Below are 16,818 nucleotides of genomic sequence, written 5' to 3'. Positions count from 1 at the left end.
GTGACAAATGAACTCTGACAGGCTGCATAACATGATGGACCTTCCATTTAGCATTCTACATCTAGGCTAATTGCTATAATTAGGAAACTTCTATTACTGCCAGCTCTAAAGTGATCAGCAGCAGAATGCAGCTCCTAGAAATATGAATTCAAGTTTCATATTCTGTAATGCTTTCCAAAAACTGTAACATGCTACACAATATTCAAAACTTCAAAATAACCTTACGCAATACCATTATTCCTAGTTCAGCCTAAGATAACATCTAACCTTTTTTTGGTAGAAATACTGGATTCAGAAGTTCTCACTCTTACATTGTCCCTTGGATTAAAGCTGAATCAATGCCCTGATCTGGCCATAGTGCATTCTCAAAAAATCAGCTGTCCAAGGGCAAGCAAGTAGGTAACACAATGCAGACCAGAGATGGGATAAATCTTAAACTGGTCTTGCTGCCAAATGTTTTGCAACATAAACGCGGGCGTATATCAAAGATAAGTTATGTGACAAAAGATCATACAGCATCCCCTTGCTCCCCAACTCTGGCCTGAAATTTGCTGCACATTAAAGACATATGGATAAGTAGCTGTTTCACTATGCATCTTCTCAGAATGCCTAACTATATCTGAACAGTTCAATTAGTTTATGCTTGCAATGTGATTTGAACAGGTGAACTGTTACAGACTAACTAAAAAGGGCTAGTATCTACTCACCTTTGTAGTAAAACAAACAATAATCAGCAAGCACAAACCATCGCCTTTTCCATAATCGCATTCCAGAGCTATCCTGAAATGCAAGAAATGTGATACACTTTTCATTTAAGGAAAGTTAACAGCCTATCATACAATGCTGTATCAGTGAATAGTTTACCAGAAGTTTACCTAAATACGGTATTAATTGCAGAAACAAGTGGTTTATATTTTTGCAAAATATTATGTACTGAGAAAGAGAAGAGGCAAAACATCCAGCTATAAAATAATCAGGGTAGAATATTCAAACCGCTAATTTTCATTAAGTAATTAAACTTGCATCCCAAACAGCATTCAGATTAACCTTACACACAACCAATGCATATTTTATCTAGACAGATTTATCTGCAATAAAGAAACAAAGTATGCATCTGGATGGCAGAAACTCCAGCAAGGATTGCCTGTAGACCAAGATGAAAATCACTACACAGCTGTGAAGTATGACCTCACATTTCAGACAATGATCCCCTATAATTCTACAGTCAATCTCCCATATGTTACCCATGCCTAAAATATAATTTAATCAAATATTCCTTAGGAAATAAAACAGGCTGCATAATGTGCAAATTTTAATGAAGTAGAATATAATATGCCTGTGGAGATCTATATATCTCTCTCTCTCTATATAACATATATCACCTTGTCAAAATGAGTAATATTTACATTTAAATGAATTTTAGAAGCTTGTAAAATTGCCAGACTGTAACCTAAGCAAGTACAACATATTCAGCTGAGGTAGGCTTTGATGAGACCAGCAGCATAGAAAGCATCTTCAGGCTTTAAGTGCTTGCAAGTAGAGGTGAGGGGACAGAAGTAAATAGCTAAAGGAATATTGTATATACTATTTCCCTTCTTTCTGCAGTCATATTAAGTGTGCAAGGACTTTCTTCCCTTTCCTTTTTCATGCTACAATGCTGTCAACACATACTGTGTCCGAGTTCTGCAACACATACTGTGTCCGAGTTCTGATTCTGTCCTGAAAACTGGACTTGGGTAGTGGATGTCAACAGAGCTGATAGCAGAATACAGCTCTCCAGGCAAGAGGAAGCGGATGGCTGTCAGCAATTTCACTTTCCTGTATACGTAGAATCCTAACTGTAAGCCTTAGATTTCAGCCTTTTCCTAGTCATCCCTAAACCTAGTTGCTGGATCTCTGGTGATAATCTGATGGACACTGACTGCCAAATTAGAAACAAGTATTCTCATACAACAAACAGTTTTATTTACTTTTTGCACTTGAGGATGTACTTCTGTCAGCTTAAGAGTTCAAGATTCAGCAGCTGTAAAATTCTCTTTGTGAGATAAGATCCTATAATCCAGCCTTTGCTTGGACACTGGTCTTCGCGAGAGCAATGTGTGGTGAACAGGTCCCTGTCTCCCTTCATTTTATCCCTCCTGCTTCTGGAGAACAAAAGGCATATGGGTTGGAATTAAGCCTTTGATCAGGGTCTAAGGGCATAAGCAAGCAGATGGAATAAGGCCTTCACAGCCAGCCTCGGGTTTATAGTGCATTCTGAGGGAGACTGAGTCAACATGGCAGCAAGCCAGCAGGATAAAACAGGGAAAATAACCAGAATTGGACAACGAAGTTACAGCCTCAACATTTAACCATGATAGTGACGTCCATTTATCACTGTTGCCACTTCTGAATCAAACCTGTACGAAAACTTGCTTTTCACACTTGCTGAGCACAAGCCCCTCATTACGGAACCTTGTGGGAGTACCCAACACTGCCCTGCATCACCAACATTCGAGCTTCTGTTTTTTTCAGTTACTTGGAAGGCACTCACTTTTACTCGATGATTGTATTGAAGTATATGAACAGAAACAGATGATTACACATATACCTGTTTGTGTAGCCAGCCTCTTACTATAACAGGAACATTGGGATTCCTCCTGATAGCTTGTTCCCTCTTTCCAAAGCTATGAACTTTATTTCCAGCCTTCACAACCTGTAAAGAAGTATAACGTAGAAGTGGTTTTTAAACTGTACTGAGACTCATTTCATAATACAAATAACCTCAGTGCAATAATTCATTCTTCATTACACAGTTACAAAGTATTTATAGCACTTTCAAGGGCAAGTAAATAGGCAAAGATATTTACAACATAGCAAAAGTCAATCTTCCACTTTCACTAACAGATCAGTGCCAGCACAGTCTGCCAGCTCCGGGTGGAACAGCAGCAGCACTAGTGAGTGAGGTCAGAACTGCTGAAGTTTTAGTGTGCTTGGGAAGTATTTTTGAGTACATTACAAGAGCTGCATGCAAGTCTCTCTCTGCAACATGGTACAAGGCTCTTACACACATTGGACTTTGTGCACAGGAATCCTACTCTTGCTCTTTGTTTGGGGGGTTTTTTTTGGTTGGTTTTGGTTTCCTTTCCTATTTAAAGTCAAACAACATTGATAGCTTAATAAAATGCCTGGACCTTGACCGTGCAAACAAAAGGAGACGACAGAGTGATGCTGCTAAGGAAGAGACCTAGACAGAGGTAAGTGGAAATCACAAGGACTAGGTAATGGTTTGTGTTTTACTGCAACCTGTTTTGACTCACATGGGCAAAACTATTTCAAAAACAAACAAGGAAAGCCTATCAGCCTGTGAAAAAGACAGTGAGAATCTCTGGATGACTAACCTGCCTGTTCTTTTCCAATCTGGGCACAGTTTGTTACTGCAATTGCTTTAGGAAGCTGAGGTGCACAAATCACCCTTACAGTTGCTCCCGACTTCTCCATGGAAAGAGCTGTCCAGATTCACACTCCGTCTCCTTCCTACAATGTCTCTCCTTTGTTTGTATCTCTTCTCTCAGCTGGTCAAGGTACTGATGCTCTGTCAGCTGCAAACAGCAGCTCTGGAAACAGCCACAGGTTTCTGAGCAGATGCCCCTGCCATTCAGCTGGCAATAATAACCAGTTCACGGTAAAAGCCAGGTGAGGATGGTACCACCAAGATCTCCCAGCCCATTTCTCTGCCATACCTGTGCTAAGGCACTCAGCTAACAAGCTGCAGAGCACTGGCTGTGCAAACACAGCGCGTCAATTATGACCGCAAAATCTCTCTCGGTACTCGCTCACAGACCTACAAGCAGCAAGTCTGACACTAAAGGAAGGAAGAAATAAGATGTTAGGCATTTTGTGTTTGCTTTTGAAAATATTTCAAAAGATAACTTGTGAACCTGTGTCCAAATATGACTTTAAACAAACACCACAAAGACGTATCATGAGGACAGCCAAGCTCTGGATGATCATATGATCATCAGGCCAAGCCATATATGTTTTCTTTTAAGAAAAATGAGAAGTAAATCAATTCAGTCAAGGTTTTAAAAAAACATTGCCAAATGTTAGATGCAACAGCTACATTACAAGGGTGATAAAAAATAATGAGGCCCAAACTGTTTAAGGCTCTGAAAGTCAAAAATCTATGCTTTGCACCTGAACAGAAATCAATTTACAAAATGTACAGAATTTAGCTTCCTAATTTTTCATTCTCATATTATCCTAGGAAGGGTGAATGAACTGAGGAACAGTTAAAGTATAGCTGGTCTAGCCTTACAGCAGGGTTTAAATTTGATTTTTTTCATCAGATCCTCTGTCACTGATCAAGCACTTTGATTCTCTGACCTTATTTAATTTTTAAAAAATTCAGACCACAATGTAGAAAAGTCATCCTTGGACTTGGTCAAAAGACCAAACAATTTCTATTACACAGGAGGGGGAAAAGTCTTCCCAAGGCTGTATATTCTATATCAATACAATACCTGTAATAGAAATAAAAAATGATTTTATGGTGCTTTATGTAATTAAAATTTTCATATCATTTGTAGTATTAATTATCTCATTCTGCTCTGGAATAAAACAAAGCATAACGGATACTGAATGTCATGCCTTGCTTCCATTAGTTAAAATAAAAAGTTAGTTGAAAAGAAAAGGTATATTTTAAAAACTACTTGTCAGTACTGCAGTAGTCTTTTCTTAACTTAAAATATTCTGATATCATTATCGTGTATTGAAAAATGCAGGTCAGAGCAGCTGCCTATGTCACTGAAGACAAAGAAGTTGCTTTTGACTTCAGTACATTTGTTATGCTGGCTTGCTTAAGAATGACTCAGAGTAGTGGGACTGCAATGTGAGAGGAACCCCCCTGCAGATACCAAGGTCAGTGACGAAGGAGGTGGAGGGGGGGCGCCTGAGGAGGTTGGTGCCCCCGCAGCCCGTGGTGAGGCGGCAGGCTGTCCTCCCTCAGCCCATGGAGGGGAGCGGGGGAGCAGATGCCCACTAGCCCACTGTGGAGAAGCCCACGCTGGAGCAGGGGGATGCCCCCAAAGATGGCCGTGACTCCATGGGAAAGCCCGCGCTGGAGCAGTGTGTGACTGAAGGTCGGCCCACGGAAAGAACCCACGCCTGTGGAAAGGACTCACGCTGGAGAAGTTCATGAAGGACGGTCTCCTGTGGGAGGGACCCCACGGTGGAGCAGGGGACGAGTGAGGAGTCCTGCCCCTGAGGAGGAAGGAGCAGCAGAGACAACGTGTGGGGAGCTGACGCCAACCCCCATCCCCTGTTCCCCTGCGCCGCCGGGGGGAGGAGGGGGAGAGAACCGGGAGTGGGGCTGAGGCGGGAAGGAGGGAAGGCTGGGGGGAAGGTGTTCTCAGGTGGGGTTTTACTTCTCATTATCCTTGTTTTGATTTGATGGGTAGTAGATTAAATTGATTTTGTTTCTTCCCCAAGTTGAGCCTGTCTTTTGCCCATGACCATAAGTGGGGAGCGATCCCTCCCTGTCCTTGTCTCGACCCATGAGCTTTTCTTTATATTTTCTCCTCATCCCACCGGGACCAGGGAGGAGGAGTGAGCGAGCAGCTTCATGGTGCTTTGTTACTGGCTGGGCTTAAACCACAACAATCAGCATGGCCTTTCGCTTTTTATTCCCTCAACTCTATAACCCTCAAATTTCAAAAGGAAGGATAGGCTGCTTTGGTCTAAAGTCTTCAGATGACTTATTCACAGTGTCAGCATCAAAATGGTGGGGCCCACCCCAAGAATCTGTGTGCATTTCTGCAAAACTTCCCATCTCAGATGTCTTACAAATATGTTTATATACACACCAATGAAACATAGTAACATTTTGGTAAGCATAAGCCTCATTTTGGCTTTTTTCTTCTTCTTTCCAACATGCTCCTCTCGTTGTACACTGTACAACTGACATTGTTGGCCAGAACATGTGAAATTCTCTTTCCAAACAATTACTTTCTATTTCAGAAGTTTTATTCAATCCAAGTTCAGACTTGAACACCACAACAAGCAAAACAGAAGTCTTCATCTCTTTCATCTTGAATTGAGAATGACAAATCTGCTGTACAGTCAGCAGTTTGCCTTCCCCCTCCACCCCAAATGCAGCAATTCTTAGCTGTCAACTTTCTGCAGAAGAATCAAGTGGAAAGCCACATACCTGTTCCTGCACTTTCTAATTTGGTACTACTTCAGTGAGTATAGCTCTGTATAAAAATCAGTTTGATTTTGGCCAGGATTCCAACACTATACCTAAACAATTCTGTAATGGCATTTGCATAAAAGCATTTCATAAAAGATAATAATTAGCTATGGGTAGCTAGAGACCTTTGCCATGACAAACAGAACACGTCTCGGCTTCATGATTGTGTCTCAAGTCCGCATCTGGGAACTCACTCTTTGAAAGAATGATTATGGAATTCATGGAAGAAAACATTTAGAAATAGATGAAAGGACGTTAAAATCTACTCTCAACGTGCCAAAAGTCAACCTCTGAATGGAGGACACCGGTTATTCATTTTACAGCCTTTATTCTCATTACTAGTTCACTTGAAATCATCTTGTGTTAGGCTGTGAAGGAATTCAACAGATCTTCTGACTCTACAGAACGAGAGGAGTGATTTCAAGCCTGGAAACACATGCAATGATGAAACAAAGCAACTATAAGAAAGACGCTGGTTCTCTGTCTTAATCAAAACTCCAGTAAAGTGTTTATTGAGGGCCCGCAGCAGGATGGATCTTACACAAACTTGGTGGAGAAGGAAAGTACAGGCAAGCCCTCTATGAGAGCTCTATTCAAAGTCTAAAGCTGCCACGTATTAAAAAAATGCCATACCTGAGAGCCTACAAGAAGCACATGTGGCCACACTTATACTGGACTGTAAACAAAATAGAAGCAGAGACGCACTTGAGTTTTGGGAGGTGATTCTGGATATTCTCCAAGCTGTACTGGAAAAAGCATTACCCTCAGCTTTAGCTCTGCCTTTCTGACATCGCCAGCGAACTAACCTCTAGCACGTGTGTAGTGCTATAAGTTGTATGCAGTCACCATTTTTGATCTCACTGTTTCGCAAAGCCTGATTAGATCAGTGCAAACACGTGACAAAGAGAAGCAGCTGAAGCAGGTGACAGAGGATGCACTCTTTTTGGCAGAAGTATGATCCCAGGTAAGTTAAAGCCAACTGTGTCACTGGAGAAATCCCCAGCTCAAAGCAGAGTATCAGGTCCCCATTAAGTTTTCTGGTTTTAAGAGTGAAAAAAATGAGCCTTCTGCCTCTAATGCTGGCTTAAAAAAAAATCAGAATAAGGAGGATAAATACAGTAAACACAAATGCCCAAGTACTTTGGTAAGTTCAACTGGTAGAATAACAAAAAGAAATGTATCAAGTAACTCAGGTAACCTACTGATTTTACTGTTTTCAGTGAAAACTTCATCTAGCACTTTAAAGACAAATGTATTCTTGAGATTTGATACATGACAATCTTTGTGTTGGTCCAATAACCTATACACTTTGGATGTAAAAAAATAATTTTTTTCTTTTTTTCTTTTTTTTTTTTTAAGCTTTTCATGAAATTGTTTTCATCTTCTCCAATATTGACCCAAGCATATCAAAACATCAGAAAAAGATTTTAAGTGATTCCAACTCAACAAAAATATCTTTGCAACCAATTTGGCAAAGTTCTTTCTTCAACTCAATTACCTCAACAGGTTTCACACTTTTGCATTTAGAAGAAGCTTGAGAAGTTTAAAAACTGCAGGCAAAGTTAAGAAATCTATCTTATCTCTGCTAATTCTTACAGTATTTTTTCGCTTCTTTTTATCCAGCCCCCTCCCATTCTCACTGTACTGTATTTATTGTAGGGTCAAAGACGCATTAGAATACTTCCAAGTACAGCGCTTTACCATATTTTGTGCAATAAACAACAGAGGCCCTTTGTCAATGACAAACAATGGATTTTTCTATTATTAAACATTCTGCCTGTAAACTTGGTGTCTGTACTGTTTGCGCACCACAGTGATGGCAGAAAAGGATCTAAGCTGTTACTAAGACAAAGAACAGCAGTAAGGTTTCATGGAAAAGTAAGAACTGCAAATTACAATTCCTGGTATTGTGCAGCATTTTTTGCCATACGGTGCTACTATGCTGTAAAAAGGCTTTTGCTTGGGTGGAAGATATTACCTCTTCTTTGAGGTAAGTTATTAGACTTCTAGACTAAACCCATGTCCCTATTAAAATCGGCATTAAATGAGTATTGGATTTAAAGTGAGTGAAGTTCTAATAATCAAGCTGAAACAACAGCCTTTTTCCTTTACCTTAGAGCCAGGTTTTGTATCAACAGCAGATGTAGTTACTGCAGTGGATGTTTCACTGACCATGCTTGAAGGTCTTTGGTTTATTTGTTGCTTGGACATAGATGAATTCTGTCTGGAAAAAAACAAAACCAGATAATCTAAAGCACATTGTTTCAGTCAGCTTTGCCTTTTTATATTTAATATTAACAGTGAGCAAATGAATGACAGGCTAGTCAAACATTTCCCATGCATCTGCAACTTCCTTTGCACCACCATTATTATTTTGATTTCAGGTATTTGTCAAGCAGATGCTGCCAGTGGCATCTGATGATTGGTATTTGTCTATGTATCGGGAGGAAAAAACCTGCCAAATTGTCTGCAAATCCAACAGAGAATCAAGATATAACAAAGAGCACTCAGAGAAGATAAGGATAACATAGGGAAACTAGATTGTGCCCAAACATGTGAAAGAGCAAGTACTGGGGAGGGAGGGATAGGAGTCAGCACTTTGCAATAATAGGCTTATTTAAAATCAAAGTGAGACTAGCCTACTGTTAGATCTTTCACTAACTTAATGTTAGATCTTTGAATCTGCCCAAAATATGATTCATACTACAATATGAATTATTAAAATACCTTTTAAGTGAAATGGTGCAATTCATGGCAGATATTGTTAGAAACAACTTCTGAGTCATACTAAGATTCAAGAAATCTTGATAACTAGCTTAGATGCAGATAGCCATTTAAAGCACAGGTAAGATCAATCCTACCATGAGAACCTGTTCAACAAGGAAGAATTCAGTACAGCTGCCCAGATGAAGAAATGAGAGGAAAAACAGAAGTGCAAAATCTTGTGGAATCCCCAGGTTGTGAGGAGAAGCCTCAGCATCGAGGCTCAATACAAATTTGTGAATTAAACCCACAGGTGGTATTTTCAAAAATCATTAACAACAGAGTTTAGCAAATTGTATTTTAGGAACAAGTAGTGATACAGTCACACCAGAAAAAAAAACCCCAAACTATTAGCAACCTATGGTTTTCCTTTTCCTACCTCAATAAGTCACCAAAGCCATTTATTTAAAAGAAAGAAAAGAAAAAAAAGAGACAAGCCACACCAAACATTACTTTTGCCACCACTGAAATTCAATCCAATTCTGAATGCAACAGAGAACAGAGTAATTCAGAGCAGTTATCACTCATAAGAACAGAGAAGAAGAGTTTGTGATTGTAGCAGTCCAACACAAAGTTTAACTGAGGACAAGGTGTTTGCTACCATTGCTCTTCCTCAGTTACAACATGAACAATTACCTGTCCAAAAGCTTTTATAGTTCATTTGGTGTCAGGGAAAGCACATTCTTCCGTTTGTGACCACACAGTTTCAATTAAGCTTGGAAGGAAGTAACACAACTTTGATCCCATTTCCTTTATGCCTTGCTTATCTGGCATAAATCCCTTCTTTCTAGCTTTTATACCTAAGTTCAGCTCTAAGATATGAGAACAAACCACAGCAAATCCCTAAAATCCCTGGCCAGCCTTGAATGCACGAGAGCTTCATCACATCAGTTTGATACAATTTGCCTTACCTCTTACGGACCAGGTATCCTACTTCAGCATTTAATCAGCAAAGAGCAGATTAAGACACTTCCCATATATAATGCTGCCTAAGCTGTTGATTTCTGTTGATCAGCCAGTTTTATCATTTCCTTTTGACTCTGTTCTCACTTGTTCTGTTCCCCCTCTATGAACTTTCAAAACAGGTAGAAAATGCAGACTTAGAATGTACCTGCATCTTACTTGCCTTTTCCTAATATTTACTTATCAAAAAGGTTCCATTTCCCTGCTCGAGGCAACTAAACCGAGAGTAGGTATTTCAGTGAGGAAGGAATACTAACAGAGATGTGACAGTCTTCTATGCTGCTTCCTCAAAAAAAAAGTATTAGATTTGATATCATTAAGAAGGCCAATAGAAATGAGTTGCAAAAGTATGACAACAGAACACATTAAAGGAAAATGTTTGGCCTTAGAGGACACAAAATTTCTCTTCTTCCCTTGAGGTTTAGATTCTCTACAATGTCCACACCACAAACTATTGAGTTTTATACTGTAGGACAGTCACACAATATTGTCCAGATACTCACTGGGGCGAGGAGGGAGGAAAGGAGGAAGTGGAGGGAAGAGGAGAGAGCACATAACATACATGTTCAGAAAATCTGTAGGCTTTCCACACTATAAATAATCTGATTAGATTATGTTTTTTTGTTTTATAGAGTAGCTATTTCATAGAGAGCTAACTTTCTCAGGAAAGACAAAAATGAAAAATAAAATTTAAGTTTTGGTAAATTGGAATTAATATTTTCAATAAAAACTTTAATGTTGAAAGGGAAATAACCCCAGAGCAATAGTTTTAATCTACAAATTCAACTCAGATTGAACAGATTTTCACTATTTCACAAGATACTGTTTTACAGTAGGTTAAACATACTGCAGTTTAAAAAAAAAAATTAAAAGAACTACAGAGGAAGATAAGCTTTATACATTTAACAAGACCATCACTATCAGAAAATCATAATGCAATACAGAACGATAAACGCATAATTTCTAAGCATTCATAATGTGGCCATTTAGCAATTTCTATTCCACTTGCTACTGAAAGTGATCACTGCCAATAAATCAAGCTTTCCTCTTCTAGTAGTACCGAGATTAATAATGAACTACAAATTCACAAGGAGAAAAATGCTTTTTAAGAAATGTGAGGTTGTTGCCATGTGGAAGAACTTAAACAGCCAGCAAAAAAGACAGTAAGTCCATCAAAAGAGAAAATACATTATTATTGTCCTAAAAAAAGGTTTTGGGCAGCAAACACTGGTAATCCAAACTGTCTGTACCCGAGATGTAATAGAAAACACCAAACAATATTGAAAATTAATTCAAGTACTCGTATATAGTTTTTCAAGGATAGATGTGTTGCCTGAAACCAGAACATAATGAAACTCAAGTATTCAAGTGTCTTAATAACTAATTAATATTCTCAGTCTGTTTTTAAAAGCAAATAAAAATATGCAGAATATCCAAAATCACCTGAAACATCCCAGCATGTTAATGGAGTTAACGCTGTCCTAATAGTATTTACAGATTCATCTTTTAAAAATATATATTTATGTATAGCATTAACTCTGTGCATTGAGAAACAGTAGTTCAAAATCACTATTACCAAAGATGTTTGATAATAACTGTTATCCAAGATACCCCATCCTGTCTTCATAGTGACTTTTTTGTCTATTTTCAGGATTGTTTTCTTACTGCCTCCCCCAGACGTGTGCATACACACACAGAATTGTACTGTGTACATTCAGAGCACCAGTCCCTTCTAAATCTTTTTAAAATACTTGAAAATAACACTGTATAGTATCTCCTGTCAGGCAACTCCCTGCTATACTTAAACAGTGCTAGTAGGTTTACAGAAGTCACATTTACCAGCTGAAAGAATTACATGGCTAATATTCGGTTTATTAAAACAAAAAAACAAAAAACAAAAAAACACAAAAAAACAAAACAACAAAAAACAAAAAAACAAAAAACACAAAAAACAAAAAAACAAAAAAAACCAAAAAAAACCAAAAAACAAACAAACAAAAACCAAACGAACAAAAAACCCCACAAAAAACCCCAAACCACTGAACGACAACAACCACAAAATTATTACAGCAGTAGCCTATATTGAAAATGCAATACTCACGAGAGAACATATTCTTTTACTCTAAAGGATCATAAAAATTAGTCGACTTAGAAGATCCACATTCATGCCAGCAACTTAAAAAGTTTATTTTGTTGGAACCAAATACAACACAATAACATCATGTCAATCCAGTTTTAATACTAATAAATCTCCTATTCAGCTAGATAAAAAATTAACTGTCCTAGTATTTCTATACACGTAAACATGGCAGATATTTATTTTGGGGTTGTTTGGGTTTCCTCCTTTCTCTCCACCTGATATTTTTGCTGCTATAGTAACCAGATGCAATAGACAAAATAAGATGGCTCTCTCCCCAGAGGTGATACACAGGCTTCTATCAGTTGCACAAAAAACAGGCAAAAAAAGAAGGTAACACTAATTGGATTAAGCGCACTTTTTTCCCCTATATTTCTACATTTACATTCAAGTCTTATCTTTTTTAACTTTAAAGTACTACCTTCTCATTTGCAAACATACTACTATCACAAATACATTGCAAAGCTTCTAATACACTACTACTAGTGTTTAGCTACAGATACAATTAGATACATAGCTGTGTCTGCTTCTTCCTTTCTGTATACAATTAGTTAAAGAACTGTTATTTAAAGAAAGATAAGAGAGAAGAAATCTAAACATTACGTGCATCTATCCTAAGTAATTCTATCATAGATTTTTTAGAGAATTGTGCATATAACAATGTGGCTAAACTAGATCTAATGCCTGTCCGGCAGCCTTATCATTAATACTCATTTTTCCATTGGTTGTTTATGAAAGGTCCCTTTGTGGATTAAGGGTTCATTAAAAACATGAAAGTAAAGCACAGAAATCAAGAGACAGTTGTGAAATGGAGGGTGGCTCCCAGAGGGACTTCCCATACAGCCAAGATGATCAAATTATTTACGGATGATCCTGAAAACTGTGAGGTGACCAAGTCAATAGAGGACAAAACTTATTCTGAACACAAACTGAAATGCTGACAGGAACAAATAGAAAAATAATCTTCAGATATAAGTAACAATGTGATAAGATGCCAACTGAATTCAATGTCAACAACAGAAAACTAATTCAAAGGAGGAAGAAATTAAAAACATTTCTGCAGCTTTTATCGCTCAAAACAACATTGGCCATCTGAGGAAAGATATTTTTAAATCTTGGCACAATCAGTAGAAGCAGCCAAAGTATGTTAAGAATTATTTGGAAAAGAATAGAGAAGAAAAATACAATTAAATTATAAAAAAACAATGAGCTCATACGCTGAATACTGCATTCACCTATAATCCATCACTCCATCAGAAAAAAGACAAATCTAAAAGCATCATACAGAAAAGCTAGCTCTCAAACTGGGCTAGTGAAAGGTACAGAACACACAAGCCACGTGCTAAGTGACCAAAGCCGCTAAGCTTGTAAAAACAGAATAGGAGGTAGGGATTTGACAGTGGTCTCGGCTAAGAATGGGCTAGGAAATAAGGAATTATCAATCACTATTTCTCAAAAAAAAACCTAAATAAGAATGCCTTTAGGAAGAAGGAATAGCATAAGAATCAAAAGATAATGTAATTCAAAAGTTACAGGTTCCAGGCAATACTCTTTGTTTTTATCCTTCAGTTACAATGGAGTTGAGGATATCAAATTTCAGCTTAAAAAGCAAAATTGATGTGATACTGTTTAAAAGGGGAAATGCCTTGGGAAAAGACTAGTAAAATACAGTCTCGGCCTTCTACTGAAAATATGTAGTTCTCATTTGATGAAGTGAGGCAAGGGCGTCTGGTTCATAACTGACTCATAATCAAGCTAGGATTACATCATTTATTGACACCATTTTCCAAAACTTCTTTTCAAATCTTCTTGCCAGAACATTGCTTCCTGGATGAGAAACGGCCAGAGCAGTCTGTATATTCATCATGTCTAAATTACTGTAAATTACTTTTCTGATGTATCTATTAAAAGGACACATTTAACATTTGTTGCAGCCTGAACAAGTTTGTGCTTATGTCTCCCCACCAGCTCCCAGTCAACATCTGGTGACAACTCCTGGCTTTGGCCCTAATCTTAAATTAAAATCAACCCGTAAGTAATAAATCACGTCACAACAGAACTGAAGAACAAATTGCCTTTTATGAAATCCTTAAGAGTGCTACTACTTCAGACAGGATTCTTCACCTATAGAAAGAAGTACTCTCAGTCAAAAGGATCCCATGATGGAAAGTTTGCACTGACCATGCAAATCCAGAGACTATCTTTCCAATTGCGTCCTGTTTGTGAAAGTCATCTCATCACAAGATACGATCTGCAACACTGATTCCATACTAATACACCATGAACAACACCAATGCCATACAAATCCCTGATGCCTCAGGGAAAAGAACTGAACACACGGCATAGCCCCATTATGATTCTTAGGCCTACAGACAGGGAGGTGCTAACAGCTCCTTTGATTTCAGCAGAGATATCCACATATGTCAACAGCATCATTTGACAGGAACTCAGGTATGACCATGATGAACAGCATCTGTGTAAAACCCACGCTGTCGCACAGAAGTGGTACAAAACTAAGGAAACCAGAGCATCCCACACACATGAAAATGACATCTTTAAAGCAATTTTAACTGATATATTAAAAACATCTGATTTTAAAACTGTATGTGTCAATAATAAAGCCAATAATAGAGCTCAGGAAAATGCTCTTGCAAAAGACTGTTTCCTGAGTAGTCACTACAAACACATACTCCTCTCTATATCCCTCCAGCCATTCCCTCTTCTTTTAGAATAAAAACCACCTGTCTCTATTAATTCTACTACATTGTAAGATCTTTTTCCCGCTTTTCATACCATCTCAGTGTAACTGAAGTCTAGAGATGACAAGTTATGCCCATTCATCTGATTGCCCTCCAGATAAACACCTTCATTTCTCTTCCAAAAGAGTTTCTAACATACACAAAAGATCACTAAAACCACATGCCACTAGTAAGTTGTTCTTTCATTTCTGCTTTTAATATTTTATCTGCTACCATGATTACAAAACCAGAAACAGAACAGGGAAGTGTGACTAACCCCAGGGAGGCACTCCAAGGAGTTCTATCCAAACACCTATTTTCCCTTACATATGTACAAATTTTCTTTATATTAAATTTGATTGAACTTTACAACAGATTAAATAAAAATCAGTTAACAGATAGAAGTTGGAACACAGATGCAGTGGCTGTTGTCCATACTGCCTTTGAGACCTGCTCCATTGCAGGATCCCTGTTCTCCTCACTCAATGACTTGGAGCAGCTTGTTTGCAGACCTGTAACGAGCTGAACCCCTCCCAAGCAGCAAACTACCCACATACCAGGTAACACCTGGGGTGACCTCCAGCTCAATAGCTATCCCACAGTCTTTGTACCCAATCACAGGCCTCTCCCACACACTGCAAAATATGTTCAATGTTCTATTTCATGTTGATTCTCAGCTGGGACCTTAACGTAGGATTGGCCCTTTGATGTGCTTTGGGCTTGGGGGAGGGCAGCTGTTTGGTTGGTTTTTTGCTGGGGTTTTGTTGCTATTGTTGGTTTTGGTTGGTTGGTTGATTTGTTAAACCATTTGAGAAGCACTTCTCAGGGCTGTAGCTGAAGCTCTGAGCAGAGGGCTATACAGTCATGCTCTACTTCTCCTTTCCTCCCCAAGTCCACAATAGAAGACACTGCCAGAGAAGCCTCAGTCTCCTGGGAGCCTCACATGGCCTTCTCTGGGCCTCATTTTTCTTAACGCTACACTCCTCTAAATCAAACATAAAGCAAATTAAATGTCATGTAAGTTTAAACAAAGTGTTCAGAATTGTGCGGGCAGCCATACAAACCACCACATCCGGGCCATTACAGCATGATGGCCTGCCTCTGGAATGCATGAAGGGCTGAAGGCTGCTTAAACAGTGTTGGAAGACTAGGCTGGAAAAAGAAAAGCTATCTGGTGGTGACCCTTTCCTCTTGCCTGTTGGAGTGATGTAGATGGAGTGATGTAGAACTTTCTCCTAGACTCTGTCTAGTGATGGTATCCAGTCATCGCATTACAGAAGGGATTCCAGGAGCAATCTAGCATGCAGCAAGGATGACAGGAATAGTTAAACCCTACAGTGAAACAGGGAGTGATCCAAACCAACGCCAAAGACATGCCCAGATACACCAGTTTGCACACATGCATCTCATGCCTTTTTTCTTTTTTTTTTTTTTTTTTTTAAATCAGACAATCAAGATAAAATATGCTGGAAACTAATATATGTGATTCCATTTCTCAGAATAAATGGAAGAATGCCTACTTTTAATAAATACCAGGCCAAGACAGGGAATACAGAAAAGCTAAAACATAAGAAAACCAAGAAATTACAATGGAAACCAGTAATATTTTGTGTATTTCAATTTCAGTACAAACCTTTCGGTTTGCTCTAAAGACATTTTACATTTATGTTATGTATATCGGATATTTATATAAAGCTAAAGCATCATTGTTTAAGTATCCTATTTATATTGTCTTTTTTTGTTTGTTTATTTTGGGGTTTGGGGGGATTTTTTTTATTAAAGATTTGGTAAAGATTTTCTCTCAAGCCCTAATGTGGAACAGTGCTAGACTCAAAAACATACTATCACAATGAGAAGTAAATTTTTAAGCATAAACCATCTCTACAACATTTTTGCTACAATACCAGAAGAACTGTCAAACTACTAAACTACTGTAGGTAAATGCGTTACTGTTTTAGATGTCTTGATATGGGTATAAAACTACTTAC

At 38.3% G+C, this 16,818-nt stretch overlaps 1 protein-coding gene and 1 long non-coding RNA gene across 12 annotated transcripts in view; one reads left to right on the top strand and one right to left on the bottom strand.

The window, feature by feature from the left end:
• Positions 1 to 16,818, bottom strand: part of PLEKHA7 (pleckstrin homology domain containing A7) — a 165,639-nt gene that overhangs the window by 52,087 nt on the left and 96,734 nt on the right. For all 11 annotated transcript variants that reach the window (XM_069803740.1, XM_069803743.1, XM_069803741.1 and 8 more), the window contains 3 exons: positions 8,342 to 8,453; positions 2,591 to 2,695; positions 708 to 780 (listed from right to left, as the gene is read on the bottom strand). In XM_069803740.1, the coding sequence (XP_069659841.1) occupies positions 708 to 780; positions 2,591 to 2,695; positions 8,342 to 8,453 (290 nt within the window). The remainder of the gene's footprint in view (positions 1 to 707; positions 781 to 2,590; positions 2,696 to 8,341; positions 8,454 to 16,818) is intronic.
• On the top strand, positions 3,146 to 16,800 carry LOC138689274 (uncharacterized). The gene is made up of 4 exons (XR_011328129.1): positions 3,146 to 3,236; positions 4,764 to 5,269; positions 5,998 to 7,193; positions 14,061 to 16,800. It is a non-coding gene; the product is annotated as an uncharacterized lncRNA (long non-coding RNA).

This window comes from Haliaeetus albicilla, chromosome 16 (genome assembly GCF_947461875.1).
Source record: "Haliaeetus albicilla chromosome 16, bHalAlb1.1, whole genome shotgun sequence".
NCBI lineage: Eukaryota > Metazoa > Chordata > Aves > Accipitriformes > Accipitridae > Haliaeetus > Haliaeetus albicilla.
The sequence above is the reverse complement of the archived record's forward strand: the minus strand, read 5'-3'. Positions and strand labels throughout refer to the sequence as shown.